Source organism: Recurvomyces mirabilis, assembly GCF_035927965.1.
Source record: "Recurvomyces mirabilis strain CCFEE 5264 chromosome Unknown scaffold_18, whole genome shotgun sequence".
Classification (NCBI taxonomy): domain Eukaryota; kingdom Fungi; phylum Ascomycota; class Dothideomycetes; order Mycosphaerellales; family Teratosphaeriaceae; genus Recurvomyces; species Recurvomyces mirabilis.
In genome coordinates, this window is record NW_027041952.1 from 364,997 (window position 1) to 381,399 (window position 16,403).

Consider the following 16,403-nt stretch of genomic DNA (forward strand, 5'->3'; position numbering starts at 1 on the left):
TCGTTGGCTTCGTGCTAGTCGTGCCCCATGTGTATGTGGAGGATGTCGTTGGCTTCGTGCTAGTCGTGCCCCATGTGTATGTGGAGGATGTCGTTGGCTTCGTGCTAGTCGTGCCCCATGTGTAAGTAGAGGAAGTCGTTGGCTTCGTGCTAGTCGTGCCCCATGTATAAGTGGAGGAAGTAGTCTTTGTAGTCGACCTGCAGAATTCTTAGAAATGGAATTTTCGCGGTTGAGTTTCATTTACTTACGAAGTGGTAGAAGAAGTGGTAGGCTTGGTGCTTGTTGAGGAAGTGGATGAGCTTGTAGTTGCTTTCCATGTGGTGCTTTAGATTTGTTAGCACAAAGGGAGCCAAGGCGAACAGCTGGATACCGCGGCTGTCTGGGATAATTGTACTTACCTAGAGCTGCTGGTTGTGGTAGGCTTCGTCCATGTATAGCTGGATGTGGTGGTAGGTTTTGTGGAAGTAGAGCTGGATGTGGTCGTCGGTTTCGTATAAGTGCTGCTAGTGGTTGGTTTTGTAGAAGTGCTGCTCCAGGAATAACTCGTTGGCTTTGTCGAAGTGCTGCTAGTAGTGGGCTTCGTAGAAGTGCTGCTCCAAGAATAAGTCGTTGGCTTCGTCGATGTGCTGCTGGTAATTGGCTTTGTCGAAGTGCTGCTGGTAGTGGGCTTTGTCGAAATGCTGCTAGTAGTGGGCTTCGTAGAAGTGCTGGAGGATGTGATGGTAGGCTTTGTCGATGTACTGCTGCTAGTTGGCTTTGTCGACGTGCTACTAGTGGATGGTTTTGTAGAAGTAGAGCTGGATGTAGTAGATGGCTTCGTCGAAGTAGAGCTTGAAGAACTAGTAGGTTTTGTTGATGTGCTGCTGGTAGATGGCTTCGTCGATGTGCTGCTGGTAGATGGCTTCGTCGATGTGCTGCTGGTAGATGGCTTCGTCGATGTGCTGCTGGTTGTTGGCTTTGTCGATGTACTGCTGCTAGTTGGCTTTGTCGACGTGCTACTAGTGGATGGCTTCGTCGATGTGCTGCTGGTAGTAGGCTTCGTCGATGTGCTGCTGGTGGATGGTTTCGTCGATGTGCTACTGGAGGAAGTAGTTGGCTTTGTTACGGAGCTGGTTGTTGATGACTTCCTGTCGACTGTATCAGCAGGGGCTCTTGTGGAATCTCATGTGGCATACTTACGACGGAGTGGTAGCAGAGCCAGGGGTGGTTGATGTGGACGGTTTTGTCGACGTTGACGGCTTCGTCAAAGTCGACGACGTGATACAGCTAGAAGTCGTGCTGCACTTGCTGGAAATCAGGCTGCTTGTCGAGCTGACAATGGTGCTGATGTACGTAGAAGTGATAGTGTGAACGACGGGCATCCAGGACGTAGAGACAGATGTGGTGGTGATTGGCTTGGTTACAGTCGATACCGAGGTGGTGTAGACGGCGCTGCAGGTGGATGAGAAGCCGTATGAGCAGACGCTGTTAGACGTGGTGCTGGCAGGAGGGCCGTTCCAGCCATTGTTACCATCCCATCCGCCCCCCCCTCCGCCGCCGTTGCCCCATCCGCCCTTATCACCTGAGTTTCCACCCCATCCTTGATTGTCCTTCTGGCCCCATCCACCTGGGGCAGCGGCGACGATACCACTGGAGGCCAAGATGGCCAAGGCGGGAGTTGTGAACTGCATGTTGACTTTCTTATTGGTATGTGTAGGAACGAGAGTAGAGGAGAGTTATACAACTCCAAGAAGCGAAAGCAGTTAACCTACGAGACTTTCGCACGGCACTCAGCTGCAGCTCGACTTTATGTATACCTACGGCGGACGATCAGGCACCGCATCAGTACGTCCCTCCTCGGACAATGTTCCTTCTGAATGGATGATATTCTCGCGGTTCTTGCCCCGCCTTTCTTGCCAAGCCGACCACTCATGTCCATGTCTGCAGGCGTCATGTTGACATCTGCAGGTCGTCAAAGGTAGTTCCTTCGTATGTGTGAATGCGTGGTGGATGCCAAGCAGCTAGAGACAGCCCGGATGCATGTTATGATGACATACGCCTCCCAGAAGCATACGAGAGTCAGGGTACAATCGATAGTTCCAAAGCCTGAGATACGAAAGAGGTAATGTGAGATCCACGAAGTCGTTGTCAAACGGCTAAGATCAGCCCAGTGAGAGTTTAGAAGTATTGATGGCTTGCGTCCGCGATAGACAGAGTTCGTGCCTGCGCGGAGGCTCTGCATGCACTGGTGCTGCCCTCAAATGCTTAGGGCGGTCGGACGGCACAAGGATGGGGTTTCTCTGACAGGCAAGCTAACCAGCAGCGACAGTCGACGAGGCAAAAATTCTACTATTGCATCGCCGTTCAAGCTCGAGCTCCGCAAGTCGTCGTATCGGCGTATATGCATATCACTAGAGGACATAAGCTGTCACCACTTCAGGCGTCCTATTGCCGGTGTCTTTGCCATGATGCACACCCTGGACATTGCTGCTGACGCCAAATAGAAGTCTGTGGAGGATGCAGACATAATCTTCTCGCATCGCAAGACCAAATTCGCTCGCTACGAGCGGATTTACAGCGTCGCTGAAAGCAAATGCATACTAGTGTGGGACGAGGTTGCAGCAGAAGGAAGAAGTGTAGTCGCAAACTTCCCCGCCAAACAATACGGGACTGGCCCCGCACGGTCACGATTTTACATTTTTGCGGGGGCATGCAGGCAAAAGGCATTCCAATTGGTCAGAAGCTATTAAAAATATGACAAGCTCACCATCAAGCAGCGAGCTCGAAAAGCAGAAATAGCTCGAGACTACTGCAACTCGTCTGCAGGCACGGCACGGCAGCGAAACTACAGAGATGTGATGGAGGGTGGGACTGTCAAGACTGCACCTCGTGTTCGCCCGTCGAAGTCTCCAGGCACCACGGGCTCGAGCGTCCGCCGTTGTGTGGCCACGAGGTCTATGAAACAAGCAAGCAAATTAAGTTTCTGCTCATGCAGCTGTCCTACTCGCTTTCCGCTGCTCTGGATTCTATTTCTGCTCAGAGTTCTTCGAGACGACGAGAACTCACCGAAGTAACATTCCGTGGGCGACGGTGCTCTCCGTGTGTTCTGGGAGCTCTGCCGCAGGATCGGAAAAGTCAAGAGACGAAGACGTGAGACATGCCCCACGAGTACCAAAATTCATCAGCCTCGGGGCCCGTATCGACCGGCTTTGCTTTTCAGGATGATGCTCGGTTTCCACCGGGAACGTCTTTCCTTGGGCAAACGGGGCCGTTGTAACGTGCGAGCCCACCATGTCAGACGGATGAGCCTATCTCGGGAAAGGCGTGGGCAAGAGCTTTGCGCAGATGTTTTAGCCGAATGCGCCTTAGAGGACTTTACAGTATGGCCTATGAGCGTTGGTTCAAGAGTCTCGTGCCAAGCCGTGCTTGCAAGGCAACATTGCTCTCGTAAGCACGTCAATATGGCTCGCGAGAAGTCTGGTGCCACTCACAGCATACTCTGCCCTAGACGGCAGTGCTCGGTTCCAGCAGCTCACCATCTACATTCTTAAGCGACGGAAGGGAGTGACAAGGCGTAATTCAGCGACTCCCGCGCGTCATGCGTCGACAGTGTAGTAGTCCAGGTTCTGTGCAAGGCAGGTGAGAGAAGTACTTCATTCTATATCATGTCCTCGCACGCAGACCCTTCGATCAAGCGTGCCAGACACACAGTCAGGAGTAATTGTGGTGAAAGTGTGTACTTGACCTGGCGGCGTGCCATGTCCTTCCAAGCGTGGCGGCCTGCGTCTACTTCGCACGTACCAAAGTCGAAATCGATCAGGATGCTGACGGGGTTGAAAAGCAGACTCGTTTGCAAGTGTTAGCCATGCATTCGGTGATCCCTGTTGAAGCTGTTCGCGGCCGAGAGTTGGGAGTGGCATTCGATGGCTGGAGATGCCCAGCTTGTGATCGAGGGGTCGTCAAGGCCAGATCCCCTCGCAGACTTCCAGGTACAATGTCATGTGGAAATCAACCTACCTATTGAGTACAGCGACAAACACATACCATATCTCACCACAACAGAAGGATGGTCTGCATGCGGAAAGCCCTCCCTACCAGATCTTGAGTTGTCCAGCAACGTTTGACTAGTTCAGCTGGTAATAGATGCGACAGTTGTGTAAGGACCGCAAAGTGTGGCTGATTTCTTACATGTCCCGAAAGACTTGTCTCTACCTTGAGCGCGAACCCTACCGACATTTAGGAACTTCCTCGTAGAGCACAAAGCAATCATCGATCGATCTGTCCTCATTGTCGCATACTCTCCAGCACGGCCCCTTCTGTGCTCCTCGCCTGGATAGTTGACGTCGTTGATCGAGAATTTCTCTCCACACGATAGATCTGCCGGATTGATGACTGCTGGTCCTGTAGTGATCAGATTAGCAACAGTCCCGCATAAGGTGCACTGTGTCGGGCCATTTGGAGCCGTGCAAGCGTCTTGTGAGCTATCGTGGTTGGATCAATATGGACAATTGGGGCTGCAAGTACCTATTGGCTGCCATCCTGCGTAGGAATCTGCTTGGCACCAGATGGCGAGTTCTCTCCAGTCGAACTCGCGCATCTGATACCTCCATAGCATCCGCTGTGTTAGATCAAGATGGAGCAGGAAATGCTGGGGCGGTAGTGTTCGTGGCTGGTGTGTATTCCAATAGTAATGTGCAAGAAGTTGATTGTGGAGAACAGACCATACATAGGCTCCGAATGCTGATCTTCTTTGCGCACCAGTGGCTGTGACGCTCCGGACGATTGGTATTCCGTGCCGCGCTGGAAATGAGTGGAGGATGTAGTGCGAGCAGATCTATACCAACAAGATATCATACCCGTCTTTGTTGATTTTTACCACGTCCGAGCCATCTCCGTACTTCCTTCTTATAACCTCAAACACGATCAGTCCGGCACTCGTGCTCGGGACCTGCGTGATAGTCCTAGTAAGGAAATCCTTGTACAGCCATCGCCGAAGTCCAGCATCTCTACGGGCGAGAGCAAGGCACTGTTTCCACGTCTTGCGGTATGCACTGGCATATACACCCCAGACCGCACCCCGTCTCGTGCCAAGGTCCAGCGGTACTTTAGGATGAGTATCGATCCACTCCAATCGTCCATAGTGGATATCTTGAATACGACTAACCGGATACTGCACCAGCGCTTGCGCTACCGACGCCGCAACACCAGCGAGTAGCAGGAAAGCCGGCTCGATCATATAATGTGGTCTTATCACAGGACTGCTGGCCGACTTTCCTTGCGCTCTGATGCTCTCTTGTTGAAATCCGGTGAGCTTTCCGTAGTGGCCGTAGAAGTTGCTAACGAAACTGTAGAAGGCTTGACCTTTGACGTATTCGAATGTCGAGAAAAAGACGGCATTACCGAAGCTATCTCGAAGGAGACTCAGGGACCAGCCTGCAAAGACTCCACGTGCCCCAATTTCACGAGACTTCAGGTAGCCATATTGCCACATGTTCTTGTACTTGCCGTCGATGAAGTCGCGGGCATGGAAGCGGACTTGCAAGGCATCCAGTGGAGCAGCTATAAGACTTTGTAGTGTTCCTGCCCCAAAACCAGCAGCGAACGTATATGCGGGAGGTGGAAGCGGATCGGCACGCTTTGTAGCTCTGGCTGAAGGCTCATGTAGCATTCCTAGCGTCTGCAGATAGCCAGTGTACAAGACTGCCCCGACGACTGTATTGGCCAGTAAAGGTGGTAGGACTTGATTCGGCAAGAAGGACCAGCCATACCGGTGTACGGCACTGCCAAGTAGAGCGGGAGAAGTCATTCGCCATGACCAATTGTCCCCAGCTTGCACGTGCGGATTGATGGCACGGGCGTAGCCCTAGATAGCTGTTAGGCCTCGTCTCCACCCGAGATCGGTACGAACTCACCATATAGCTACGCACGCGTCAGTGCAATTCAAACAGCCATTCACTTGCACATCGCACGTGACTCACTCAATTCGTGTCCGGAAGAATGCTCTTATCGGAGCTCTGAAGTAGAATGCGAAGAAACGAGCACTTATACCACGCATCGCCGCAGCTCCAACGCCTGTCGAGGCGTTCTCTTGCCGCTTCTTCTTTGGTAGGACATCTTTGCCACCGTCTAGTAATGCCGGAGGAAGTAGCGGGGGCGGAAGAAGCCCATCAGCGCTGGTCATAATCTGCAGTAAAGCATCTCAAGGTGACCGCTGCTCGTACTCACTAGTAGCGGATGATTCACTGCAGATTGCATTTATCGTAAGTGAGTACTAAGTAAGACGTGTTGCTAGTGAATATCCGCTAACGCCGGTAGTTCTTCGGCTGGTCAACCATGCACGGACTGCTGCCTGCGCGCCTTCGCGACTTTCACGCGACGCATCTTCACATTTAACCTGACATCTTTTAGTCGACATCACCTCCACACTCCTTTTCTTCATCACCACCGCCGCGACACACCATCTCACAACCTCCGCGGCGACTTGATAAGCACCCGCCAAGATGGCGGACGAAGTGAGCATCGACAAGGCCAGCTTCCACAATCGCCTGTCTTCGCTCATCACTGCGTGGAAGGGCGACAAGCGCAGTGGCAATCATGTGTTTGGCGACGTGGGTAGCATCGTTGTTATTATGGGCAAGAGCGATGAGACGCAAGGCTTCCACAAATCGAATGCTGCACAATTCTGGCTCTTGGGTTACGAGTTCCCGACCACTCTCTTCCTCTTCACCCTCGAGGGCATGTATATCATCACCACGAAGAAGAAGGCGACCTACTTGGAGCCACTGAAGGAAGGTGGCAAGACGCCTATCGAGGTTCTCGTGCGGGGCAAGGATGCTGAGGAGAACACCAAGCAGTTCGAGCGTATGCTGGAGCTTATCAAGAACGCGGGCAAGAAGGTTGGTGTGGTCGCGAAAGACGCTTCGAGCGGTCCTTTCGTGAACGAGTGGAAGACGGCATTTGCAGACATCAGCAAGGATGTAGAAGAGGTGGATATCAGCTCGGCGCTGTCGAACGTCATGTCGGTCAAGGATGAGAACGAGCTGCGAGCTATTCGAAATGCCTCGGTGGCGTCCTCGCACGTGATGGCTGACTACTTCGTGGACTACATGTCTGACATCCTCGACAAGGACAAGAAGATCACGCACAAGGCTTTTAGCGACAAGATTGCAGCTAAGATTGATGATGACAAGTTTTTCAAGTGGAAGAAGGCGCCGGCGAACTTTGATACCATGCAACTGGACTGGTCTATCAACCCTACGGTCATGAGTGGTGGCAACTTCGACGTCCGGCTCACCACGGACCCAGATGATAGCAATCTGCACGCTGGGGTAATCATCTCTGCCCTTGGTCTGCGATATCAGACATATGCTTCCATGCTCGCACGAACGTACCTAGTGGACCCTAACAAGAGCCAAGAGGGGGCCTACAAGGTCTTGTTGAATGTCCACGATGCAGTGATCAAAGAGCTACGAGATGGCATTGTCGCAAAAGACGTCTACAACAAGGCCATCTCCGTTATCAAGGCTTCGAAGCGACCAGAGTTGGCCGAGAAGTTTTCCAAGTCTGTGGGCGCTGGTATTGGTATCGAGACCCGTGATGGCACGTTCACGCTCAATGCGAAGAACAACCGCGTGCTTAAGGACGGCATGACTTTTTCGATCTCAACGTCTTTCTTTGATGTTGAGAACCCGAGTCCGCAGGATAAGAAGCGCGATGCCAAGTATGCTCTCATGATTAGTGACACAGTGCGTGTCAACCCTGCAGGTGTTGGCGAGGGGTTTGTCTTCACGAAAGATGCCGCAACCGACATGGAAAGCACATCTTTCTTCTTCAACGATGATGAGGAGGAAGAGAAGAAGGAGAAGCCAAAGCCGAAGAAGGACTCGCGAGTGGGTGCCGTCGCTTCATCCAACATCACGAAGACGAGGCTCAGAGGCCAAGGTGCGCAGACTGCGAACGAGGAGAAAGAGGGCGCGCGAAGAGAGCATCAGCGTGAGCTCCACAACAAGAAGCATGGAGACGGACTGGAGAAGTACACTGCCGGCCATGGGAATCTCAACGGCACGGCTGTGAAGCAGTACAAGAAGTTCGAATCATACAAGCGCGACGCTGTGTTCCCAACCAGGGTGAAGGACCTCATGATTCTCGTGGACGAGAAGAACAACTCCATCATCCTGCCTATCATGGGCCGACCAGTACCTTTTCATATTGCCACTCTCAAGAACGCAACGACTAGCCAAGAGGGCGGATTCTGCTTCCTGCGCATCAACTTTCTCAGCCCCGGTCAGGGTGTCGGCAGGAAAGACGATCAACCATTTGAGGATCCGTCTGCTCAGTTCATTCGTTCCTTGACCTTCCGTAGCAAGGACAACAATCGCATGGAGGATATCAAGGACCAGATCACTGAGATGAAGAAGAATATGACACGAAAGGAACAGGAGAAGAAGGATATGGAGGATGTTGTCGAACAGGAGAAGCTCGTCGAGATTCGCAGCCGCAGACCTCACAGACTCGACAACCTCTACATGCGTCCTGCACTTGAGAGCAAGCGCGTTGGCGGTGCCGTTGAAGTTCACACCAACGGTTTGCGCTACCAACATCTCGGTAACCAGAGAGTCGACATCCTGTTCAGCAACGTCAAACACCTCTTCTTTCAGCCCTGTGTGGGTGAGCTGATTGTCATCATCCACGTCCACCTCATCAATCCTATCATGATTGGGAAGAGGAAGGCAAAAGACATTCAGTTCTATCGCGAGGCCACCGAGATGCAATTTGATGAGACAGGGAACCGCAAGCGGAAGCATCGGTACGGCGACGAGGAGGAATTTGAGGCCGAACAGGAGGAGAAGCGGAGACGAGCACAACTTGACAAGGAGTTCCGCAACTTTGCGGAGAAGATTGCAGATGCCGGCAAGAACGAGGGCTTGGCTGTCGATATGCCATTTCGTGATCTCGGCTTCAATGGTGTGCCCAGCCGAAGCTCCGTTATGGTACAGCCGACAACCGACTGCCTGGTACAGCTGACCGAACCACCGTTCATGGTCATTACACTCCTTGATATCGAAGTCGTACACCTCGAGCGTGTGCAGTTCGGCCTCAAGAACTTCGACATGGTTATCGTCTTCAAGGACTTCACGCGCCAGCCAGCCCACATCAACACCATTCCCGTCGAATCCCTCGACAGCGTGAAAGATTGGCTCGACAGCGTCGACATCCCCTACTCCGAAGGGCCACTCAATCTCAACTGGGCGACGATTATGAAAACTATCGTCACAGATCCTCACGTCTTCTTCAAAGACGGCGGATGGTCTTTCCTTGCCGCCGAGTCCGATAGTGAGGGTGAGGACGAAGAGGAAGAGGAGAGTGCTTTCGAAGCTTCAGGGGATGATCTGGCAAGCGAGAGTAGTGAGGATGAGAGCGATTTCGACGATGACGCTAGTGCGGAGGCGTCGGAGGAGGATGTCAGCGATGACGAGGAGGGTGAGGACTGGGATGAGATGGAAAAGAAGGCTGCGAAGAAGGATCGGGAGGGCGGGCTCGAGGATGAGGAGAAGAGCGCAAAGGGGGGTAAGAAGAAGAGGTGAGGTTGACTTGGTTGAGAAGGTGCTGTACGATGGGTCAGGATTCAGTATCATAGCATTGGCGTTTCAAGGCGTTCGAAAGTGCGGCCTCATGTATCCGACTGGCGGGTGGGCTATAACAGCATGAGTCAAGAGATTGGACATCGTGAGGTTCGAGAAATGTAGCTTTGTATCTACGTCTTCATACTTCTTCCGTTGATGGTCCAGTCGCATGCGCAGCACACCATGCCTCTGCCCTCTCCACAGCCAAGTCACGCATGATGTCAAGCATTTGCTGATCCTCCTTCCCAGCTTTCAAAGCATCGCGGCATCCGGACAATTTCTCGGCAATACCGCCATCCTCACCGTCTGCGCCGGCGATTGTGCTGTACAGCTTGATCATGCGTGTTGTATCCTTGCCAGAGCTCATATACAAACCGTCAGTCTTCTCAGCCAGCGAGATCCAGATGCAGTTCTGCAGGACGTCAGATCCTCGAACAATCTTCTTATTGCGCAGTTGTCGTGCTTTCTGCTCTAATGTAGTACGCTTCGCGGACACCAGCTCGATTTCGGATGGTTGTATGAGCTTCTGTTTCCTCGCTAGCTTGGTGATGGCTGCTTGTACATCTGGGAGTATCTTCGCCTGCGAAATAGCCTCGGCCATCTTTTCGAAGTCCTTTTTCCGTGACTTATCGAGTATGAGTCGATCTTCTTGCAATGTGCTGATGATTGTGGGTAGGACATCCCGACGAGAGTAGTCGCACAGGAACTCATTAAGATGCTGGACTAGAGTGTCGTCTCTGGTGTTCGCGACACCGAGGGTGTATAGTTGAACAGGATTTACCAGTCGTTCGAGGATGATCTTCTCGAAAGCCACTGCATCTTGTGCGCCCTGTCTCTCCAGTGCTGTCACGATGGTTTTCTCGACTTCTGATCGATAGGGCTGCGACTGTAGCATAGCTCTCTGTAATTCGCGATGAGTTTCGTCAATGAGAGATTTGAAAACTGCGGCTATGAGCTTTATGTTGTTCTCGGAACCATCTCGAGCATGCCATATTCGAGCAGATTCCTGTGGTGCCGCTATGTGGAGGGATTGCATCGCTTCGTGAAGATAACTCGGCCGTGCCATGTACGTATGTACACTGGGACCAACATCACCGTCTGGAGTAACCTCAATCAGGCCATCCTCGACGTTATGCTCAGGATACCGCGCTATGTATTGCTGTCGGATCTGGCTTAGGAGATCAAGTTCGTCAACCTTGCAAAAGCCGCGTGTACTTATTCCCTCGACACACTGCTCGACGTGAGCTCGACGAGCAGCTTCCTTCTTGCTCTCCAGATCGTGCACATGGCTAGCGGGTATGAACACTGCTCTACCTTTCAGCAACTGCCACTCTCCAGCTGGAGATGAGTCGGATGTCTTCGCAGCAAAGGCTTGCGCAAGGCCTAGCAAGAGTCCGCCGGGTACGCTGGGGAAATGCGAGCAAAGATCTAGTCCTTCTGCAAACTCTGACTTAGCGTAGCTCGACTTTGCCACGAGTTCGAGGTATTTCAGCACAGCTTGCCACAAGACCGTACTGTAGACGTGGCTGGACTTCGTCGACGGATCTTCCCACCAGTGCAGCTTCTTGGAGTCGGGCGAGCTCTCCAGTAGAAGGTGTAGGGTTGATCTCGATAGATCGTGTTTGGTGGCGAAAGAAGCCGCATCGAATGACTTGACCCCAGCATGACCAAACGCATCGTCCAATATTTCCGCAACTTCTGGTATCGACAGGATCTGTCGACCATCATGGCTGTAATATAAGGGTTGTTCGTAGCATGCCAACAGCCAATCTGTACTGTCGATGTTGAGCAGAGATTGAAGTTCCGACAGTGCTATACGAGATGGTCTGCTCTGTAGAAGGCTCGAGAACCTCTTCAGTATATTCCTTGAATCGATCAAATGCTCATCGCTCGTTCGCCTCCCTGGCACAAGCGATGGTCGATCTCTAATTGGCGTGATCGGTCTATAGGCGGCTACGAGAGCGGCCATATCGGCCGAGGCAAAGACCGGAGCCATGTCGTCTTACAATCCAGTACTGCGATTCGGCTCCTATATTGCACTCTTCGATCAATGCACCCTTGAGTAGTACATGAAGCAGTGAGTATGCATATGTGCCTTGATGCCTGATCGGACGCTCCCGTCTCAAATCTTGGCGTAGCACTAGCGATTGGGAAATTCGCAACACCTCTGCGGTGGAACGACTTCTCGCGTGCCTCCCCCTACAGATCACCCCATCGACCTCACAACACCGCCAACATGGGTAAACGCGGTATCATCAAGCACCAGAAGCGTCTGTCAGCGCCCAAGCACTGGCTGCTCGACAAACTCTCCGGTTCATACGCACCCAAGGCCAGCGCCGGTCCACACAAATTGAGGGATTGCATGCCCTTGATTGTCTTCATCAGGAATCGGTATGGTCATGGCATGGATATACGAGTCGGTGGTGATCTGGAGGATATCACTAACATTTGTGTGCTCCAGTCTGAAGTATGCGCTCAACTCCCGCGAAACCAAGGCCATCGTGATGCAGCGCCTCATCAAGGTCGACGGCAAAGTGCGCACCGATGCCACCTACCCAGCCGGCTTCCAAGACGTCATCGGCATCGAGAGGACGGGCGAGAACTTCCGCCTCGTCTACGACACCAAGGGCCGCTTCACCGTCCACCGCATCACAGAAGAGGAGGCTGCATACAAGCTGGGCAAAGTCAAGCGTGTTCAGCTGGGCAAGGGCGCCATTCCATTCTTGGTTACGCATGATGCTCGCACGTAAGTCAGAAATGATCTTGCGGTCGCAGCTGTCTATCAGACGTTGGACCACAGATTTGGTTAGAAATATCTTGCTGAGACATAATGGATTTGTAGTATCCGATACCCCGACCCCGCCATCAAGGTCAACGATACCGTCAAGATTGATCTTGCTACTGGTATGTCTAATTGAAACATCCAGAGGACATCTGCGCGGGAACTGATGTCGTATACAGGCAAGATCGCCGACTTCATCCACTTCGACACTGGCGTGATCGCCATGGCCACGGGTGGTCGCAACATGGGTCGTGTAGGCGTCATCACCCACCGTGAACGCCACGACGGAGGTTTCAACATTGTCCACATCAAGGACGCCATTGACAACGAGTTCGCTACCCGTGAGACCAACGTCTTCGTCATTGGGCGCGAGAAGCCTTGGATCTCTCTGCCCAAGGGCAAGGGTGTCAAACTCAGCATTGCTGAGGAGAGGGATCGCAGGAGGGCGTATGCTCTGGCTGGTCACTAAGGTGTTGATCCAAGTGATGAGGAAGCAATTCGAGGCTGGGCAAAAGTGTGAAGCGCGGCGCTTGGGTTGCTTCCATGTGACCGAGGCTGTGCTACAATATATACCATCAGTATTGAGGAGACCACGTTCATGACAACACTATGACCTGACGTTTATAGTATCACTTCTGCTTTGGCTGAAGACCCTGCACTTGTCAGCACCCTCTGGCCTGGTCACCGAGAGATGTGTGTAGTCGGTCCTGTAATCGGCACTTTAATCGGCACGCTGCATCTCTACTACACACATTCTGCTCTTGCGTAGAGGCTGTAATTACAACGGTAATCAGCTGTTCGTAAGGGCTAGCTGTAAGGCGAGAGATGGCGCCACAGAATATCATGGAACAGGAGACATCCTCTGCGACTGGAGGCTGAAAATATGAATTGCAAATTATGTGCTCATTTCTGCTATGGCTAATCAATGTTACTAGCATTGTGCTTCGTAGATACATGAAGTTCTTTTTCATATCATGGTCATTATCATTCTCGTGTCGGGATTGGCATGTACAGTCGGCAGTGTGTTTATATATACGGTTTTCACCATCCTCATGGCTTCGTCAGTAAGGGCAGTCTTCTTCTCCTCGTTTCCTTACGCGTAGTATCCCGAGGGTTTGACTGCAGAGGTACTGGATCCATAGGAGCTAATGGCTGGTGCAGAAGAGCTGGATCCATACGAGCTGATAGCCGGTGCAGAGGAGCTGGATCCATACGAGCTGATTATGGGTGTGCTACTTGGAGAAGAGTACGCGGGAGGTCCAGCAGGAGTGGTGCTGAATATCTTGGCCGATGTGGTTGGTGTCGAATAGACTGGTGGGCCTGACGGTGCGCTTGAGGTCGAACTCTTGGCTGGAGAAGACGATGTGGTTGGTGCTGTGTAGCCGGGTGGTGATGGAGTGGAGCTGGATTTTGAACTTGTCGCCGGTGGGGTGTATGAAGCAGGACCAGATGGTGTGGATGAGCTATGATATCCCGAGGCAGAAGGACTCGAGCTCGTGCTTGAAGTAGAGGATGACCCGTAGCTTGGAGGTCCACTGGACGTATAGGGAGGTGGTGAGGTCTTGCTGAGAGAAGATGAGGTAGATGTAGAGGTGTACTTCGACCATGATGGTGAGCTAGAAGTGTACGGAGGAGGTGATACCTTGCTTGAGGATGATGTCGAAGTGTACGGAGGAGGCGAGATCTTGCTTGATGATGATGTCGAACTATATGGAGGAGGCGAGGCCTTGCTCGACGACGATGTCGAAGTAGATGATGCGCTGTATTTCGATAGTGATGGCGAACTAGAGCTATAGGGAGGTGGCGAAACTTTGCTGCTAGACGAAGAGCTGGAGGTATATTTCCACGGCTGGCTCGAGGTCGAAGTGGCGCTATGAGAAGTGGTTGTGTTGTAGATGGGCGGGGTAGGCTTGCTGTATGAATATGGAGCTGGCTGGGAACTCGTACTGTAAGGTGTAATGCTTGGCTTACTGCTCGTTGATGAAGTAGTCGAAGGTGTACTATAGGGCGGTGGCTTCGGCGTTGATGAGGTCGTGCTCGTCGAGCTGTACTTCCACGGCGATGGCGTTGAGGAGGAAGTAGATTTGCAGGTCGAAGTCGTAGAACATTTGCTCGATACGAGATCGGTTTCGGTCGAATAGTAAGTCTTGACCCAGGTACTAGTATAGCTTTCAGGGCATGGTGTGCTCGTGGTGTAAACACTTGGAATCTCTGTGACAACAGTCGAGACACATTCGCTCATGGAGGTTTCTGGGTAGGTCTCAGTGCTCGTGTATAGTGAGGTACTCTGCGTCCAGATCCAGACCGGCTTGGTGTAGCAGATGACAGTAGAGCTCTCTGACTTGTATGGGATGGTCTTCGTCTCCGTTTCATACTTGGTCTTCGTCGATGTGATGGTGGCTGCATTATGGTCAGCAGTGTATCTTGTTGCTATAGATTTGTCCTCATACAGTAAGAAGTAGCGTAAGAAGTGCTGGCTGAAGTTACTGTAACAGTCTCGGGCTTGTAGCTCGTCGTGACAATCACAGTCTGCTCGGGCTTGGTGAGGGTTCCGGTCTTGGTAGTGTAGACGGCACTGCATGTCGACGAGGTTTCCCAAGCCTTGCACTCGCCACCACCGCCGTTGCCCCATCCTCCGCCATTGCCCCAGCCGCCCCATCCGCCTCTATTGCGGTCACCCCAGCCTTCGGGAGCAGCAGCGACGATACTGCCAGAGGCCAAGACGGCGAGCAATGCGTTGTATGAATACATAGCGAGTGTAATTGCGGACGATGAACGAATGTAGCAGCGGTGTATTCAAGCGAGAGTGTAGGAGGGATCAACGAACGTGTTTCACCTTCTGAAAGTACGAGCAAACACTTCCTTGAGATGTCGAGGACCGTGGAGGCTGCTCGTACACTTATAGACCTACCTTACTGCACATGAATAGCCACACTATATGGGACATGCTCCATGACATCGACTTGTGGAGTCATGGTGGTATACCTGCAATGCGACTACACTCCGCTCTTTGACGGCCGAAGTTGATCCTCGTGCTGTCTGGCCACTTAGAACGGTCGAACAAGAGCCGAGCTGTGTAGAAAATCATTGCCAAGACGTCGTCGTCCGGTCGCCGTGGCCGAACGATGTGGCACAGGATGTGGTTGTCAACTGCCATCCTCAGAAGTTGATGCTAAGAGATAGAGGAATGCATAAGACCAGAGCTAAGGCCAATAGTTCGGAGGCTCTTAGATGGGAAAAGGTCCGAAGTGGCAATGGTCGAGCTATAATAGGCAAGTGCTTTGGAGAGGAATATTGGCAAGAATAGTCGCGTGCCATGCTTCGTACCTGAATTTGTCCTTTCGTACTGGTACGTACCTTAGGTATGCGGGTTGATGTGGGAATCTGGAAAGACTGCTGTATTGCTGTTAGGCTTTCGCTGTATATTTTCTGGGTAGATGGCCATGAGTCGTGCTCCCAATGCTTCTCTCCTTGCACTGGCGATGTAGTGTGTTGTATTGACGGTCACTCTGACGCTGTGAGCTGTAGTGTATCGTGGTGGGAGCAGGCAAGGCGTACACGATCCTGGCTAGCAGCATACTGCTTGTAGGTAGGTGGACCTCGAATCCTGCGAGGTGGCAGTAGAGCCGCAGACAGTCGCTATCACAAAGGCTTGTCTCCCCGCACTTGTCGTCTGGAGTCGTGTCCATCATTGGTGGAGGAAGGTTTTCGTCCATGGTGTCGAAATAGACTGCGGGGTGAGGTCTGCTGGTATGTTGCTTGGCTGTGGAGCTGCATGATGTACGGCAGAGTACGAGGTGGAAAGTCTTACCGTAGCTTGGCGAGCATTTCATATGCTGCAGGTCTTGGTGCCGTGTGATCCGACGCGCAGGCCCGCAAAATCTTGTTGCAGCCATGCTGCGTGATTGACCGACGGGCGCTCTAACCACGAGAAGATGTCAGAAGAAGCAGAACTAATCGATGTGCCTGATAGGTAAAAAGCTCAGATTCGAAGCCAGATTGTCAAAACAAAACTAAAT

The 16,403-nt window shown here is 52.3% G+C and overlaps 6 protein-coding genes across 6 annotated transcripts; 2 read left to right on the forward strand and 4 right to left on the reverse strand.

Moving 5' to 3' along the window:
* Positions 1-1,076: 1,076 nt before the first annotated feature.
* Positions 1,077-1,670, reverse strand: LTS14_006931 (uncharacterized protein; the record flags this gene model as incomplete). Its single annotated transcript, XM_064839624.1, has 2 exons — positions 1,077-1,134; positions 1,180-1,670. 2 exons carry the CDS (start codon positions 1,668-1,670, stop codon positions 1,077-1,079), a joined length of 549 nt encoding a protein of 182 aa, XP_064692867.1.
* Positions 1,671-4,813: 3,143 nt separating this feature from the next.
* LTS14_006932 (uncharacterized protein) lies at positions 4,814-6,160 on the reverse strand (the record flags this gene model as incomplete). Its single annotated transcript, XM_064839625.1, has 3 exons — positions 4,814-5,842; positions 5,892-5,898; positions 5,958-6,160. 3 exons carry the CDS (start codon positions 6,158-6,160, stop codon positions 4,814-4,816), a joined length of 1,239 nt encoding a protein of 412 aa, XP_064692868.1.
* Positions 6,161-6,479: 319 nt separating this feature from the next.
* SPT16 (FACT complex subunit spt16) lies at positions 6,480-9,563 on the forward strand (the record flags this gene model as incomplete). The annotated part of the gene is made up of 1 exon (XM_064839626.1): positions 6,480-9,563. The coding sequence occupies one exon, from the start codon at positions 6,480-6,482 to the stop codon at positions 9,561-9,563; it is 3,084 nt and encodes a 1,027-aa protein (XP_064692869.1).
* An 86-nt stretch (positions 9,564-9,649) lies between these two features.
* Positions 9,650-11,598, reverse strand: LTS14_006934 (uncharacterized protein; the record flags this gene model as incomplete). The annotated part of the gene is made up of 2 exons (XM_064839627.1): positions 9,650-9,673; positions 9,748-11,598. 2 exons carry the CDS (start codon positions 11,596-11,598, stop codon positions 9,650-9,652), a joined length of 1,875 nt encoding a protein of 624 aa, XP_064692870.1.
* Positions 11,599-11,838: 240 nt separating this feature from the next.
* Positions 11,839-12,853, forward strand: RPS4 (40S ribosomal protein S4; the record flags this gene model as incomplete). Its single annotated transcript, XM_064839628.1, has 4 exons — positions 11,839-11,993; positions 12,064-12,348; positions 12,445-12,506; positions 12,564-12,853. The coding sequence occupies 4 exons, from the start codon at positions 11,839-11,841 to the stop codon at positions 12,851-12,853; spliced, it is 792 nt and encodes a 263-aa protein (XP_064692871.1).
* Positions 12,854-13,477: 624 nt separating this feature from the next.
* Positions 13,478-15,135, reverse strand: LTS14_006936 (uncharacterized protein; the record flags this gene model as incomplete). Its single annotated transcript, XM_064839629.1, has 2 exons — positions 13,478-14,784; positions 14,835-15,135. 2 exons carry the CDS (start codon positions 15,133-15,135, stop codon positions 13,478-13,480), a joined length of 1,608 nt encoding a protein of 535 aa, XP_064692872.1.
* Between the last annotated feature and the right edge of the window lie 1,268 nt (positions 15,136-16,403).